At 40.2% G+C, this 18,478-nt stretch overlaps 1 protein-coding gene across 3 annotated transcripts in view; it reads left to right on the top strand.

Annotated features, from left to right (window-relative positions):
* The window catches only part of unc5a (unc-5 netrin receptor A), a 533,124-nt gene that overhangs the window by 453,773 nt on the left and 60,873 nt on the right, over positions 1-18,478 (top strand). For all 3 annotated transcript variants that reach the window (XM_062045710.1, XM_062045709.1, XM_062045708.1), the window contains one exon: positions 3,463-3,696. In XM_062045710.1, the coding sequence (XP_061901694.1) occupies positions 3,463-3,696 (234 nt within the window). The remainder of the gene's footprint in view (positions 1-3,462; positions 3,697-18,478) is intronic.

Below are 18,478 nucleotides of genomic sequence, written 5' to 3'. Positions count from 1 at the left end.
AAATGCAGTCACTGGTGACGTTTGACTCCGTTTCACCAATCAAACAGAGCCAGGCGGTCACATGATTAACAAGCTTAAGCTTACATGAACTCAACGTCAAATTTGAGGAAACACATCGCGGTAAGTAACGTTAGTAGATATTTTTGCTGTCACCGTAGGCAGATGTTAGCTTCCCTGCTATGAATCACTGTCAAATGTACATGGTGTGGGGACATATATTAACGCACTGCAGCCTCATAGACAGACAGAGACACACACACACACACACACACACACACACACACACACACACACGCACAGTCGCGCACACACTCACGCATGCATAGAAACACCAATCAGAAGTGCACAGTGTGTTCTCAGGTGCAGCCCACACCTATCAGTTTATGGTTTGCGTAAAGGCTAACTTGTTATTTTCCTTTGTAATCTCTGCCTACTGAGCCTATGGTGCTGTTAAGTTATTGTGGCTCAATTTGCCTTAATTTTTTTTTATGTTAATATATTATTATTTAATATATATTATTGTTTTAGTTGCTTAAGAGATATTCCTGGCTCTGAATTTGCTCATTGCTATTTTTATGTTTTTGTGCATTATTTGTTGCCGTCATCATTAAATGAACAGGTTACTCATCAGTTACTGAGTACTTGAGTAGTTTTTTCACAACATACTTTTTACTTTTACTCAAGTAAATATTTGGGTGACTACTCCTTACTTTTACTTGAGTAACAAATCTCTAAAGTAACAGTACTCTTACTTGAGTACAATTTCTGGCTACTCTACCCACCTCTGGTTATACTTGTTTAGTGCTTTTCTACCTTCAAAGTACTCAAAGCGCTTTGACACTATTTCCACATTCACCCATTCACACACACATTCACACACTGATGGCGGGAGCTGCCGTGCAAGGCCCTAACCACGACCCATCAGGAGCAAGGGTGAAGTGTCTTGTTCAAGGACACAACGGACGTGACTCGGTTGGTAGAAGCTGGGGATTGAACCAGGAACCACTCTCCCAACCGCGCAACGCCGTCCCCTAATACAATTTATAACAAGTAAAATAAGGAAAACAAAATGTATTTATTGTCTTATAATGTCTCTCCAGAGGACATAACCTTTGTTTTCAATAATCCAATATCTACAAAACTACACTAAATTGGTCCCAGTGTGTGAATGTGAGTGTGAATGTTGTCTGTCTATCTGTGTTGGCCCTGCGATGAGGTGGCGACTTGTCCAGGGTGTACCTCGCCTTCCGCCCGAAAAGCAGCTGAGATAGGCTCCAGCACCACCCGCGACTCCAAGAGGGACAAGCGGTAGAAAATGGAACTGTAGAACAGTATTTCTCAAACTGTAGTAGTGGTACACGGGCTCCATCTAGTGGTACGTCAAAGAATCACTTGACGAAAGTACACTGTTTTATTTTCCTATATTCAGTGTTAATGTTCAAATTGTGTGCAATGTTAAACAATATTTAATATACTGGTTAAATAAAACATCTGCCTTGTTTTTAATGAATACTTAGGCCTACTACACTACTGTATTTTAATGTTGGTCATTATGGTGGTACTTGGAGAGCCGAGTATTTTCTGAGGTGGTATTTGGTTAAAAAAAAAAAAAAGTTTGAGAACCACTGCTGTACAGAATAATTTGCCTTTTATATGAATAGAAAACTTGTCCATGCACTAGGTGAGTTATATAGGAAGTGTGCATAAAAATAATAATAATAATAATCATTAATTTTAGTGATAATGCACTTTATATGTCTAGAATCTCAACGTGCTACAGAGTGGAGAAGAGACAAGCAAGAGACAACTAAAATGTGATTAAAAACTACTAAAAACTAGAGATGTCCGATAATGGCTTTTTTGCCGATATTACGATATTGTCCGACTCTTAATTACCGATACTGATATCAACCGATACCGATATATACAGTCGTGGAATTAACACATTATTATGCCTAATTTTGTTGTGATGCCCAGCTGGATGCATTAAACAATGTAACAAGGTTTTCCAAAATAAATCAACTCAAGTTATGGAAAAAAAATGCCAACATGGCACTGCCATATTTATTATTTGAGTCACAAAGTGCATTATTTTTTTTAACAGGCCTCAAAACAGCAGCTTGGAATTTGGGACATGCTCTCCCTGAGAGAGCATGAGGAGGTTGAGGTGGGCTGGGTTGGGGGGGCGGGGTTTTGGTAGGGAGTAGCGGGGGGTGTATATTGTAGCGTCCCGGAAGAGTTAGTGCTGCAAGGGGTTCTGGGTATTTGTTCTGTTGTGTTTATGTTGTGTTACGGTGCGGATGTTCTCCCGAAATGTGTTTGTCATTGTTGTTTGGTGTGGGTTCACAGCGTGGCGCATATTCGTAACAGTGTTAAAGTTGTTTATACGGCTACCCTCAGTGTGACCTGTATGGCTGTTGACCAAGTATGCCTTGCATTCACTTGTGTGTGTGAAAAGCCGTAGATATTATGTGATTGGGCCGGCACGCAAAGGCAGTGCCTTTAAGGTTTATTGGCGCTCTGTACTTCTCCTTACGTCCGTGTACACAGCGGCGTTTTAAAAAGTCATACATTTTACTTTTTGAAACCGATACCGATAATTTCCGATATTACATTTTAAAGCATTTATCGGCCGATAATATCGGACTGCCGATATTATCGGACATCCCTACTAAAAACTATTACATAGCAAGCAATATCAATAAAAGTTATAAGGAGAACTTAGAGACTTATTACACAAAAGAGGGAATTTGAGGCAAAACTTTATATTTACTTTGCTTCAAAAGTACCGTATTTTTTGGACTATAAGTCGCTCTGGAGTATAAGTCGCACCGGCCCAAAATGCATAATAAAGAAGGAAAAAAACATATGTAAGTCGCACTGGAGTATAAGTCGCATTTTTGGGGGAAATTTATTTGATAAAACCCAACACCAAGAATAGACATTTGAAAGGCAATTTAAAATAAATAAAGAATAGTGAACAACAGGCTGAATAAGTGTACGTTATATGAGGCATAAATAACCAACTGAGAACGTGCCTGGTATGTTAACGTAACATATTATGGTAAGAGTCATTCAAATAACTAGAACATATAGAACATGCTATACGTTTACCAAACAATCTGTCACTCCTAATCGCTAAATCCCATGAAATCTTATACGTCTAGTCTCTTACGTTAATGAGCTAAATAATATTATTTGATATTTTACGGTAATGTGTTAATAATTTCACACATAAGTCGCTGCTGGGTATAAGTCGCACCCCCGGCCAAACTATGAAAAAAACTGCGACTTATAGTCCGAAAAATACGGTACATTCTTGTAAAAGTAAAAAAAACAAAAAACTTTTAGTGTTATTGTGAAACACAACAAGAAAATTTGGTCCTGTTCCGAAAACTCTAAAGCTTCCCAGAACAACACCTACCCTAAGTTTCATGCGTACTTCCCTGCGCCTCTTTCCAGGACGTCCTGCTGATGGGGGAGGAATTGGCGTCAGATCCTTATTACTGCCAGCTGGAGGCTGAGACGTGTCAGCTGTTTTCCGAGCAGCTGGGCACCTTCGCCCTGGTGGGAGAGTCGCTGCACATGGGCGCTGCCAAGCGTCTGAGACTGGTGCTCTTCTCCGACGCCTACTGCTCCACGCTGGAGTACAACATCAGGGTCTACTGCATGGACGACACACAGGACGTCTTCAAGGTACGCTCTGACAACTTTTTTAACACAAGTTTGGGTCCTATTCAATGTCATCTAATGGTTGCCGTCCTTAAGCTCTGTACATTGTTCATGCTTGTCATCAGCCATTAGGGTGAAAGTATCATTTATGCAACGAATGTTTCGCTAATCATATTTAGGGTTGTGTGATATAGACCAGTGGTCCCCAACCTTTTTGTCAACGCTTGAAAATTTGTCCCACGGACCGGGGCGGGTGTATGGTATTTTTATTTTAATATTTTTTGTTTGTCATAAAAGAATAGAATCATGTGTGCTTACGGACGGTATCCCTGCAGACTGTATTGATGTATATTGATATATAATGTAGGAACCAGAAATATTAATAACAGAAAGAAACAACCCTTTTGTGTGAATGAGTGTGAATGGGGGAGGGAGTTTTTTTGGGTTGGTGCACTAATTGTAAGTGTATCTTGTGTTTTTTATGTTGATTTAATAAAAAAAATATTATAAAAATGTCTTGCGATCCACGGACCGGTACCGGGTTGCAGCCCGGTGGTTGGGGACCACTGATATAGACTATATAAAGTTGGTCTACAATAGAGCATCGTGATAATGCGTGTTGGTGACACATTCTAGCTGTGCCCCACTAAGTTTGACAATAAGCGAACTTGATGTAAATGTAGCGTTTTCGCTAGTAAACTAGTGTTGTGTCGATACCAATATTTTGGTAACGGTACCAAAATGTATTTTGATACTTTTCGATACTTTTCTGAATAAAGGGGACCACAAAAAATGGCATTATTGGCTTTATTTTAACAAAAAATCTTAGGGTACCATAAACATATGTTTCTTATTGCAATCAAAGAACAATTTTGTCCTTAAATAAAATAGTGAACATACAAGACAACTTGTCTTTTAGTAGTAAGTAAGCAAACAAAGGCTCCTAATTTGTCTGCTGACATATGCAGTAACATATTGTGTCATTCATCATTCTATTATTTTGTCAAAATTATAAAGAACAAGCTGTAAAAAATGTATTATTAATCTACTTGTTCATTTACTGTTATTATCTGCTTACTTTCTCTTTTAACATGTTCTATCTACACTTCTGTTAAAAATGTAATAATAACTTCTTCTTCTGTTGTTTGGATGCTTTACATTAGTTTTGGATGATACCACAAATTTAGGTATTGATCTGATACCAAGTAGTTACAGGATCATACATTGGTCATAATTTAAGTTCTCATATGTCCAGGGACGTATTTCCTGTGTTTATGAATATAATATGAATTTTAAAAAAAAGAAAAAATATTTTGTGACGATAAAAAATATTGATGTAATCATAGTCATTGTATCGACTAGATACGCTCTTGTACTTGATATCATTACAGTGGATGTTAGGTGTAGATCCACCCATGGTGTTTGTATACATTGTGACGCCGGTGAGCTACGGTGTGTAGTGAAGCATGTTTAGCTATTCCTCATCCTGCAGGGATGATATTTGTAAGAAACGTACTTTATTTGTTACCATGGAGACAAGGATTAGTGATTTAGAAGAAGCTCAAACACTGCCGATTGCGGATGGACATGAGCCGCGAACTACCTAGCCATGTTTTAAAGCACCTCTTCGAGTGGGCATTTCAGTGTAATAACTTCACCTATATCGTTAGTTTTTAAGCCAAAATGCGTCCGTTCTCCCTTTTCTGTCTACACACTGTGTCTGCTTGTAAGTACTCCGTGATTGTGCGCTGCCGAACATGCTCCTCTGCTTGTAAAACCAGCAACGTCATCACATGACGGCGCGTTGTCGTTGTTGTCGCCTGTAAAAAAAAAAAAAAATTAATATGGCGAACCGGTACTTTTCAAATAGAGTATAGTACTGTTTTTGATTCATTAGTACCGCGATACTATACTAGTACCGATATCCTGTACAACCCTATAGCGAGCTAGCGGCTAATGTCCCTAGCTAATGAGCCGTTTTTGAGTCGCCAATCCTTACCTCCATGGTGGCAAATAAACTACATTTCTTCCAAGTACCATTATCACTGGAGGTTGAGGAATAACTATACTATGCACTGTAAAAGAATACAAGAAGCCATGCCCTTGAATGTAAACAGGAGTGGGCGGATCGACACACATACCGTATTTTTCGGACTATAAGTCGCACCGGCCGAAAATGCATAATAAAGAAGGAAAAAAACATATATAAGTCGCACTGGTGTATAAGTCACATTTTTTGGGGAAATGTATTTGATAAAACCCAACACCAAGAATAGACATTTGAAAGGCAATTTAAAATAAATAAAGAATAGTGAACAACAGGCTGAATAAGTGTACGTTATATGACGCATAAATAACCAACTGACAAAGTGCCTGGTATGTTAACGTAACATATTATGGTAAGAGTCATTCAAATAACTATAACATATAGAACATGCTATACGTTTACCAAACAATCTGTCACTCCTAATCGCTAAATCCCATGAAATATTATACATCTAGTCTCTTACTTGAATCAGCTAAATAATATTATTTGATATTTTACGGTAATGTGTAAATAATTTCACACATAAGTCGCTCCTGAGTATAAGTCGCACCACCGGCCAAACTATGAAAAAAACTGCGACTTATAGTCCAAAAAATACGGTATGTTTAATGTACCCTAAGATTTATTGTTAAAATAAAGCCAATAATGCCATTTTGTGTGGTCCCCGGTACCAAAATATTGGTATCGGGACAACACTAGTAGAAAGAAATCAAAACAAATCATGTAATGAATGGAAATCATTGCAACTGTTATATGGGAACCTAAACTTTTATGGCACGTAATCAACTGGAGGATGTCTGGTGGTGTCCACTGTGGTTATCTACGACCACACATTTGTAGCTATAAAAGGGTTTTCATCTTGACTAGAAGTGAGTGCATGGAAGAAGTGATTTAAAGCATGTGTGAGTTATGGATATGATACAATGCACATGTGCTCGCTGATCACTCTGCACACTCACTAGTTGTGTTAGTGGGCCTCCACAGTTGCATCCTTTCTTTCATGTCATCAGCTGCTGCAGGCGAACACGTTTCCCCTCGCTTTGTTCAACGCCATATTTCGCCTCTCTTCCCCGCTCTCCGCGTGGACGGCGTATAATCAAGCACTAATGCCTTCCTCCCTCCCCAGGGGCTGCCTCTGAGTAGTCGGTTAAGATTTCATTTGCATGCTTGATTAGTAAATTAAAAGGAGAGCCTGTCCCAGTCTTCTGTGCGGCAACCCCCGTGCTCTTTCTCTCTCCGGGCTGCTCCTCTTAAACCCCACGCCACCCACAGTCACAAGTGCCATTTCCCACTCCAGTCCACTTTTACTGGCTGTAATGGCCGACCTCATTGTCCACATGACCGCCACCGGCAAAATCTATGGGCGGGGGGCGGGATGTGAACAAGGGTTAGGAGGGAGGCGCTCTTTGGGCTGAAGCCGAGATGAGAGCCACGATCAGGCTTTGGTTTTAAGATTGGAAAATTCCTGACATTTGTTCCTGCAATGTACCGGTACTTCAAAACTGCTGAAGGATGAATCTGAATCACAGGATGGCCATGTTGGCAATTAAAAGTAAATGAACAAACTTACACATAAAAAAACCAAAATATTCCGAATTCAACTCTGTTTTCAAAATATTTCATTAGAATCCAATCAAATATGTTACTTGAAATTACCATATTTTTTGGACTATAAGTCGCAGTTTTTTTCATAGTCATAGTGCGACTTATACTCAGGAACGACTTTATGTGTGAAATTATTAACACATTACCGTAAAATATCAAATAATATTATTTAGCTCATTCACGTAAGAGACTAGACCAGGCCTGGGCAATTATTTTGACTCGGGGGCCACATTTAGAGAACAAAATCTGTCTGGGGGCCGGTATATCTAATTTTTGGAACACTAATACAAAACCTCACAATAATGTCTGATTGAATGCTAAAAACGTCATGACAGACCGCCTTAAAAAAGGTAATGGAATTTTAAATTTTTCTATGAACGATAAACCACTGAATATTGACAAAATATGAATGTCAAACCCCCTTTCGATCGGCATATTTTACAATCAAGTGAAACGCAACAAAAATGCAACAAACTGAAATATGAACGCGAAGGGTACAAAATAAACCCACCTACAATCTGATATATCTCATATATCACTAAGCTGTATAACTTTGTTGTGAAAATCTCCTTCCGCGTCTGTGGAAACGCTTCCCACCCACACTGCTTGGTGCCTCGTCTGAGCTGCTGTGACGTCGATTACCATAGTAACTAATTAGATTACCATAGTAACTGGTATATCATCCAAAAGCGCAGATTCCAACCATTGAAGTACTTAGTATAGTTCAAGACTTACGGTCATTAGAAAACATCACTGCACATCATAATGGCAGCTACACTTTCCACCTTAAACATGTAAAAAAAATTATTTGGGAATGTCCGGCGGGCCATATTGAAAAGCTTAACGGGCCGCATGTGGCCCCCGGGCCTTAATTTGCCCAGGTCTGGACTAGACGTATAAGATTTCATGGGATTTAGCAATTAGGAGTGACAGATTGTTTGGTAAACGTATAGCATGTTCTATATGTTATAGTTATTTGAATGACTCTTACCATAATATGTTACGTTAACATAGCAGGCACGTTCTCAGTTGGTTATTTATGCCTCATATAACGTACACTTATTCAGCCTGTTGTTCACTATTCTTTATTTATTTTAAATTGCCTTTTAAATGTCTATTCTTGGTGTTGGGTTTTATCAAATAAATTTCCCCAAAAAATGTGACTTATATATGTTTTTTTCCTTCTTTATTATTTATTTTGGGCCGGTGCGACTTATACTCCGGAGCAACTTATACTCCGAAAAATACGGGTATTGCCATAAAACTGCCCAAACTTTTTCCAGCAATCAAATGATGGATGTAGTTACCACTTTGATACATTTTGTACATAAAATGTACTAAAACCGGTGAAAATGTGCTTAAGTTCCCTTAATTAGTGCTAATAACGATGATATATGGCAGCCTTGCATACAGGCCATCAATTATTGTGTGAGCTTTAGGGGTGTACCCAACTTTTTCACTTCTGATACGATGCCGATTGTAAAACCTTAGGTATTGGCCGATAACGATATTGATCCGATACGATGTCGTACTTTTATTGTGGTGTATTGTGGAATGTTAGAAAATGTTTTATCAAGTGAAATACTCAGGGAACAATGGTAAGTATGAAAAACACTAACCTATTTTTTATTTTTTTTACCATCCCGAAATGGACTTATGCTTTCTTTAAGCTGAAGTGGAGTGGTAATTGTTTGTTTTTTTTATGACACTAAGCGGTCCCAATAATTCATTAGGCACATGACACAGTAAGTTGAATGATGCGGATACAGTTGTTACTGGAGCCTTTCTGATACGCTTCTGCCTTTGTAAGTAGTATGCAATTATAATTGACAAATGTGTTTTAGACTGCAATATTGTTCAATTAAGGAAAAGTATTACGCATGTCTAGCTTGTGTGCTATTGTGTGCTTAGTTGTCGTGTAGCCGCTAGCTTTTTTACCATTTGTAAATGACAAGAAAAGACCAACATTTTGTGCTTATTGGAGGACATTTAGGTGTAAAGTGGCTGTCAAGTAAATGCTTGTATTGGAGTTTATATCAAAAATATACAATATTAATATCGGATTGGGCCACCACTAGTGAGCTTAAAAGTAGGTCAGTACGAATATGTGTTTCATTTGGGAAGCCACCTTTTGGCGGGCCAATCTAAACTACTCGACAGGCCATATTTGGCCCTCGAGCCCCACTTTGGGCACCTCTGGTTTAGGTCAATCAATATGCTAAATCATCTGAATAAAACATCCACATCTTAGCTTTGTGTTATATATAACAACACAATTTGGTGTAATATCTCATTTTAATCCCCTTGAGATATTTAATTTGTTATTTATATTGCTAGTCTTATTCCGCCAACTAAAACCTTTTTGAGAGCTTTAGCACACTTGAAAACTTAAAAATGCTTGCAAGAAACGTGAACACATTGTCATCGCGACAGGATGCACGGAAATCATTGACAACCACTTACAGTAAGCAATGTTGGGGAAATTACTTTGAAAGGTAGTTATAGTTTCTTATAACTCACCAAAAAATAATTATATTAGCAACAGGGTTACTGTTTATTAAATGTAATTAGACAAAAAACTTAAAATATCTGGCATTTGCGGTTGAAAGACGTTTCATGAAAGCGGAGTGTGTGAGAGTGTGCATTTTTAAAATGTGGTGTCTGCTGCTAGGTGATGTGTGACATCAGTGAGGGCGCCAGACAGGGCAGCATTAGGTCAGCTGTGTTTAATAGCTCTTGTGGGACGGCAGCGCTGGTGAATCTTTTCACTGGATTGTTTTCCCTCTGGTTAATAAAGACATTTAGGGCCTGATTTACTAAGATCAAAATACCACGTGCAAGACAGCGTGTGCAAACAATAAAATAGCAGGTACTAGAGTGGGCGTGTTGCGTGTGATCTACTAACGCTGCATGTGAAATTGAAAAGTAATGCAGGCCGCCTTATTTGAATGAGGATTTTTGCAGGCATCACCACAGAAACAGACAATTATTTTCTGCACATTCATTTTATCATGCTCCCACAGTACCTGTGTGGGATGTGTTGAACCAGCAAGCAACACACATCTATACTCTGTAACACCTTTTCTGATTTGCAATCTAGACAAAAGAAGCATATGCACTTTTTGACACTTTTCACATTCTGGAGTAACTAAAAGGCAAGAAAACGCATAATGAAAGACGTCTTTTCATGTAGGTGGTATATTACAGTATATATTTCCTAAATAAAAAATAAAAAAAATGCCAGCAAACACCAAAAAGCATCAATTGAATTCATTTTATTCTTCCCCAGAAGTCATTCAGCAGCTATAAAATTATAAAAATGAAATTGGTAAATATATGGTATGTCTAATATACAAACCCCGTTTCCATATGAGTTGGGAAATTGTGTTAGATGTAAATATAAACGGAATACAATGATTTGCAAATCCTTTTCAACCCATATTCAATTGAATGCACTACAAAGACAAGATATTTGATGTTCAAACTCATAAACTTTATTTTTTTTTTGCAAATAATAATTAACTTACAATTTCATGGCTGCAACACGTGCCAAAGTAGTTGGGAAAGGGCATGTTCACCACTGTGTTACATCACCTTTTCTTTTAACAACACTCAATAAACGATTGGGAACTGAGGAAACTAATTGTTGAAGCTTTGAAATTGGAATTCCTTCCCATTCTTGTTTTATGTAGAGTTTCAGTCGTTCAATAGTCCGGGGTCTCCGCTGTCGTATTTTACGCTTCATAATGCGGCACCCATTTTTGATGGGAGACAGGTCTGGACGTTTAGTAGTTAAGTTAAAGTACCAATGATTGTCACACAATGACAACAGAGACTCTTACCAGGAGGACTTTGAGTTGGATACGCGGTACCGTGAGTACGCAGCTGCGGCTTCCAAACATTTGATCGCTTGCCCGTACGTGCGTGCCCACATGTGCATGTCACGTACGTAACTTTGGGGACTTTGGGGAAATATATGTGCTGTGTGAACTTTGCGGAGGTGAACAGTACTTTGGGCTGTGGGATTGAGTGTGTTGTGCGGGTGTTTGATTTGTATTAGCGGGTTATATGGACGGGAGGGGGGAGGTGTTTGTTAAATATAAGCCTGGTTGTGTTAGATTATATATATAGATTATATATATGTCTTGTGTTTATTTACTGTTTTAGTCATTCCCAGCTGAATATCAGGGCCCACCCGCCTCTCACAGCATCTTCCCTATCTGAATCGCTTCCACTGCCCTCTAATCCTTCACTCTCACTTTCCTCATCCACGAATCTTTCATCCTCGCTCAAATTAATGGGGAAATCGTCGCTTTCTCGGTCCGAATGGCTCTAGCTGCTTGTGGCCATGATTGTAAACAATGTGCAGATGTGAGGCGCTCCACAACCTGTGACGTCACGCTACTTCCGGTACAGGCAAGGCTTTTTTATCAGCGACCAAAAGTTGCGATGTTCTCTACTAAATCCTTTCAGCAAAAATATGGCAATATCGCGAAATGATCAAGTATGACACATAGAATGGACCTGCTATCCCCGTTTAAATAAGAAAATCGCATTTCAGTAGGCCTTTAAATCCAGTTTGTTGCGCTCTCTCCCAAATGCCATGTAAACAGCAACAATGGCTACCTGCCCAGTGGCCTTGTGGTTAGAGTGCCCGCCCTGAGACTGGAAGGTTGTGAGTTCAAACCCCGGCTGAGTCATACCAAAGACTAAAGAAATGGGACCCATTGCCTCCCTGCTTGGCACTCAGCATCAAGGGTTGGAATTGGGGGTTAAATCACCAAAAATGATTCCCGGGCGCAGCCACCGCTGCTGCTCACTGCTCCCCTCGCCTCCCAGGGGGTGAACATGGGGATGGGTCAAATGCAGAGGACAAATTTCACCACACCTAGTGTGTGTGTGACTATCGTTCGGACTTTAAGTTTAACAATGCATTGCGAAATCCCTTGCCCTTTCGAGCCCTATGTTTAAAGTGAAGCATGTTGCTTTTAGCACTAATGGAGCGCTCCCAAGTGCCCCATGATGCAATGCGGTAGCAACACTTGCATCATCAGAGTCAGGCTGGTCATTATGCTGTGCAGCAAACAGATTTACTCCACTTTGAAGCATCTCAGAAGATTTCCGGCCACCTAAGTTTTTTGAAATTTTTGGGATATCGTTGATAAACGGAGTCCACCAAAATACATTTGTAGATGTTTGCTGACATTTTCTAAAGTATTTCAGCGCCGGCTGAGAAAGCGAAGGTCAGACCGACATAAAAAATGTTTTTTCTTTTTACTGTAACTGTCAAAAGTGAATTGTACGAAAGCCTTATGTGTGCCTTTAACCAGTTTTGTAATGTTCCTAGGCCGGAATCTGTCCATTGTGTCCCAACTCTAAAAGAACTACTATCCCTTCCTTACAGAATGGATTATTATCACGTCGTGTTTTTATTTGCCAAACTCTGCGCAGTCAAGGCTGTCCTACAGAGAGCACACTGCAAAAAGTCAGTGTTCAAAAACAAGAAAAAAAAATACAAAAATTAGGGGTATTTAATTTGAACTAAGCAACATTATCTGCCAATAGAACAAGACAATTTGGCTTGTCAAGACTTTCCAAAACAAGTAAAATTACCTAACCTCAATGAACCCAAAAATACCTTAAAATAAGTATATTCTCACTAATAACAAGTGCACTTTTCTTGGTAGAAAAAAAAGACACTTTTTTGCTCAATATGTTGAAAAATATTCTTAAATTAAGTAAATGCTAGTGCCATTATCTTGACATAATGATATGCGCTCGGCATATCATCTTGAAACCAGCAAACTTATACTAAAAACTAATTCATTGTTCTTAATGGAAAGGCAACAAAGCAACCGCTTGTTACTCTCGGGGTCTCCTAGCCGCTCAGGCATATCATATTGTCTAAAAAGGCATTTTTCCATCGATAACATGACATCATCGCACCAAGTGCGTGCTCTTTCAGTCAATTAGTGCAATATGTACAGCCCGGCCCCCAGCCAAAAAATTTTCAATTGTAATTTTGAGGAATTTACCTGAATGTGCATGAACTATTTCTGTTCAAAATTGTATGAAATGTCCAATGTTAAATGTTAAAATTTTAACTGTCAGTTTACTGTACTGTGCCAACTGTACTACTATATGAGTACGTATTTTCTCTTGTTTCATTGAAAATAAAACAGCAAAGTCCATTTCGGCTGTCATCTGTTTTAATTATGAGACACAATTGTGTCAAAATCATGATTTTTTTTTCGTGCTTGAAACAAGAAATTATTATTTTAAAAAAGTAGTTATACTTGTGAGTGTTGATGACACAGCTTTGCAACAGTTGATATTCTAGTTTCAAGCATGTTTTACTCCATATAGCTCATAAAATCTCAGCTACAAGCTGTAATATCTTACTGAGATCATTTAGGACCAAAACCCTCTAAAGGTCTACTGAAATGAATTTTTTTTATTTAAACGGGGATAGCAGATCCATTCTGTGTCATACTTGATCATTTCGCGATATTGCCATATTTTTGCTGAAAGGATTTAGTAGAGAACATCGACGATAAAGTTCGCAACTTTTGGTCGCGGATAAAAAAAAAGCCTTGCCTGTACCGGAAGTAGCGTGACGTCACAGGTTGAAGGGCTCCTCACATTTCCCCATTGTTTACACCAGCAGCGAGAGCGATTCGGACCGAGAAAGCGACGATTACCCCATTAATTTGAGAGAGGATGAAAGATTTGTGGATGAGGAACGTGAGAGTGAAGGACTAGCGTGCAGTGCAGGACGTATCTTTTTTCGCTCTGACCGTAACTTAGGTACAAGGGCTCATTGGATTCCACACTTTCTCCTTTTTCTATTGTGGATCACGGATTTGTATTTTAAACCACCTCGGATACTATATCCTCTTGAAAATGAGAGTCGAGAACGCAAAATGGACATTCACAGTGACTTTTATCTCCACGACAATACATCGGTGAAGCACTTTAGCTACGGAGCTAACGTTATAGCATCGTGCTTAAATGCAGATAGAAACAAAAGAAATAAGCCCCTGACTGGAAGGATAGACAGAAGATCAACAATACTACTATCAGGAGACACCGACCTGTAACTGGACCTGTAACCACACGGTTAATGCTGTGCCGCCTGTCGAAGCCTAGCAATGCTGTTGCTAACGACGCCATTGAAGCTAACTTAGCTACGGGACCTCATCAGAGCTATGATAAAAACATTAGCGCTCCACCTACGCCAGCCCTCATCTGCTCATCAACACCCGTGCTCACCTGCGTTCCAGCGATTGACGGCGCGACGAGGGACTTCACCCGATCATCGATGCGGTCGGCGGCTAGCGTCGGATAGCGCGTCTGCTATCCAACTCAAAGTCCTCCTGGTTGTGTTGCTGCAGCCAGCCGCTAATACACCGATCCCACCTACAGCTTTCTTCTTTGCTGTCTCCATTGGTCATTAAACAAATTGCAAAAGATTCACCAACACAGATGTCCAGAATACTGTGGAATTTTGCGATGAAAACAGAGCTTTTTGTATTGGGATACAATGTGTCCGAATAGTTCCGCTTCAACCATCGACGTCACGCGCAAACGTCATCATACATAGACGTTTTCAACCGGAAGTTTCCCGGGAAATTTAAAATTGCACTTTATAAGTTAACCCGGCCGTATTGGCATGTGTTGCAATGTCAAGACTTCATCATTGATATATAAACTATCAGACTGCGTGGTCGGTAGTAGTGGGTTTCAGTAGGCCTTTAAAACAAGTAAAACACTCTAACATAAAATATGCTTAGTGAAAATAATTATCTTATTAGACAGAAAATAAGCAAATATCACCGTTATTTGGGATATTTAATCTTACTTAGATTTCAGTTTTTGCAGTGCACCTTTTATTTAGCATGCGGTCATGATCAATTATTTTTGTGCTTGATTTGACCTCCTGTGTCCTGTGTGGGAAAGTGTCTGCCGCTGCACGGAAACTTCTCCCGCCTTTTAGTCCGTCCGTCTGCTCAGCTTCTCTTGCGCTCTCAAAGCCTGCAAGAGGACATCCGAGCTTGTTGACTCCGGCACTTGTGCTGCCGTATTCTGCAGCTCCCCGGACGCCTTTGAGTGCATCAGCTCGCCGTCTCCCGCACGACCCGGCCTCGCGGTAAGCCGCAGCATCTCAGGGGCTCTGTACTTTTTAGGGAGTGATTTAAAACGTGGCCCACACTGTTTGGTAATCTCGACTTCACGCCGCTCTTGACGCTATTATGGCGAGAGCAGTTCATTTAGCAAGTACATTAACCACTTTGTGCAGAGATTAAACTTCCCCGGAGAGTTGCAGCCTAATCACTAATCACTGTCTTTAAAATGCACCATTTATGATTCCACTTTCACCATGGCTGCTGTTAATTGTCGTGCGTAACGGTGCTAAAGAAGCAGTCGGCGGGGGCTCCAGCGTGAGTGGCGGAGCAGCAGTCGTGCTGACGCAAAGTGTCACGCCATCAATGCGCCCGGAAAATGGCAGCGTTTGCCGGCTGCCGAGGCTCTGCACCTTGTTTTCAAGACGCGGAGCCAGCTTCCCAGTCATTAAACGGCATGTACTCCTGACAGCTGACGAGAACCTCTGAGAAGGAGTCGCTCTGCCTTTCCTGCTGCCTGCTGCTGCGCGACAGCAGGAGAAATAGAAAAGAGGATGACATTTTCTCCGACGAGCCTCATGACAAACGCGTACTGTACGAGCGTAACAGCAATCTCTTATCTCCCAATTACAGCAGATTAAGAAGCGATGTTATTGTCTTTGATCTCAAGTGCGCGGGGGGCTCCGAGGAAACGGTGACATTTCCGTCTGATGCTCGCCGTATGTTAGCAGGGCTCTGCCGAGACCAATTAAGTTAATATTTCATGTGTCCCGCTCTTGATGGGCCCGACCAAGGCTGGCACGGCAGCAGAGGCGGCGTGAGTGGCGTTTGGTTTCGCCCTCACCGCGCAGTCTGCTGATCCCCGCCGTCCCTGCGGGAGAGCATCACTGATGTTCTGCCATCCCACAAGCCATTGAACGCCTGCAGTGAACCTCCTGCCTACGCACTACAGAGATAGACCTCCAACCTGCGTCTAATTAAACCAGCACCTGCTATTTTATATTTAGCTCTGATATTTACCTGACAGCTATTGTTTTGAAGGAAACGACGCTGCCAATAATGAGCAGAAGCCATGATTAAATAGCAAAATAACAGTTTTATTTCTTTTGAGTTTGAGGGTTTTATGTGTGTTTTGTTCGGGTGAATGGAATTGTTAGCTGGATTATACTACAACTATAAAATAAGTTGCCATGAAATGTTGTGGAAGGATGACTCGTGTGCCGAGGAAGAAATTATTACTGGCAATGATCTGTAGTTACAATCATTAAAGGACCCCCGTTATGCTGCCAACATTGGCAATTATTGCATATATCTAGAACAGTGGTTCTTAACCTTGTTGGAGGTACCGAACCCCACCAGTTTCATATGCGCATTCACCGAACCCTTCTTTAGTGAAAAATAAAATGTTTGTTTTTTTCAAATTCAAGACAAAGTTATATGTTTTTGGTAACACTTTAGTATGGGGAACATATTCTAAGTAACAAAGACTTAATTTAGAGTTATTTGGTTAGGGTTAGAGGGTTAGGGTCAGGGTTTGAGGGTTAGGGTTATAATAAGGCCATGCCGAATAAGGCATTAGTAAGTACTTAATAATGACTAATTAAGAGACTTATTTTATTGTATTAATTGTTTTTTTTTAAAAAAGGACCTTATCATCACCATACCTGGTTGTCCAAATTAGGCATAATAATGTGTTAATTCCACGACTGTATATATCAGTATCGGTATCGGTAATTAAAGAGTTGAACAATATTGGAATATCGGCAAAAAGCCATTATCGGACATCCCTAATTCTAAGTAATAAGGACTTAATTTAGAGTTATTTGGTTAGGGTTAGGGTTAGAGGGTTAGGGTTATAATAAGGCCATGCCGAATAAGGCATTAATAAGTACCGTAATTTCCGGACTATAAGCCGCTACTTTTTCCCCTCGTTCTGGTCCCTGCGGCTTATACAAGGGTGCGGCTTATTTACGGCCTGTTCTTCTCCGACACCGACGAAGAGGATTTCGATGGTTTTAGTACGCAGGAGGAAGACGATGACACAATGATTAAAGACTGACTTTTCATATACCGGTAGGCTGGTTATTTTGATAACGTACAGGCGAGCACTTTGTATTACTTTGCACCGTTGTATTATTTGTACTCTGCACGAATGCTGTTCGCCATGTCAAAGATGTGAAAGTTTGATTGAATGATTGAAAGATTTATTGTTAATAAATGGGACGCTTTGCGTTCCCAAACAGTCATCTCTGTCCCGACAATCCCCTCCGTGGTAGCAGGAACCCCTATATACTACGGTAATTACACATCAAAACCCTGCGGCTTATAGTCGGGTGCGGCTTATATATGGAGCAATCTGTATTTTCCCCTAAATTTAGCTGGTGCGGCTTATAGTCAGGTGCGGCTTATAGTCCGGAAATTACGGTACTTAATAATGACTAATTAAGAGCCAATATGTTACTAATTTGCATGTTAATAAGCAACTAATTAATGGTGAATATGTTCCCCATACTAAAGCGTTACCATGTTTTTTTACTGGTGCACAAAATGAACCGTGCATGAACATCACCTTGTTCAAAGAACAAAACCAACACAGTGCATAAACTCACAACAAATTGCACACCTGCAAATCAGTCTGACTTCTGCTGTTGCCGTATCCGTAATACGCCGATAGGGAGAAGTTTTTATTTACACGATGAGTCGGGTGTGTTTTGACCTCCGCTGAACCCCTGAGCCTGACTCACCGAACCCCTAGGGTTCGATCGAACCCAAGTTAAGAACCACTGATCTAGACCTAAAAATTATGTGTACAGATAAAATTCCACCCAATATAGACACAGTAGTGCTTTTAGATTTGTTTTCTAACGAGTTTCAGCACATTCTGGAACGCCCGCTTTTAGCTCCAAAATGTCTGCATCAGCTTGGTGACATCACCTACAGACATAGGCGCCGATCCCGTGGGTGCTTCGGGGCCCAAGCACGCACGGACAATGCCGAGCACCCATTGGTGGTAAGTTTCAATCTTTAAAAT

The sequence above is a fragment of the Entelurus aequoreus genome, linkage group LG04, assembly GCF_033978785.1.
Source record: "Entelurus aequoreus isolate RoL-2023_Sb linkage group LG04, RoL_Eaeq_v1.1, whole genome shotgun sequence".
In the NCBI taxonomy this organism is placed as follows: Eukaryota; Metazoa; Chordata; class Actinopteri; order Syngnathiformes; family Syngnathidae; genus Entelurus; species Entelurus aequoreus.
The sequence above is the reverse complement of the archived record's forward strand: the minus strand, read 5'-3'. Positions and strand labels throughout refer to the sequence as shown.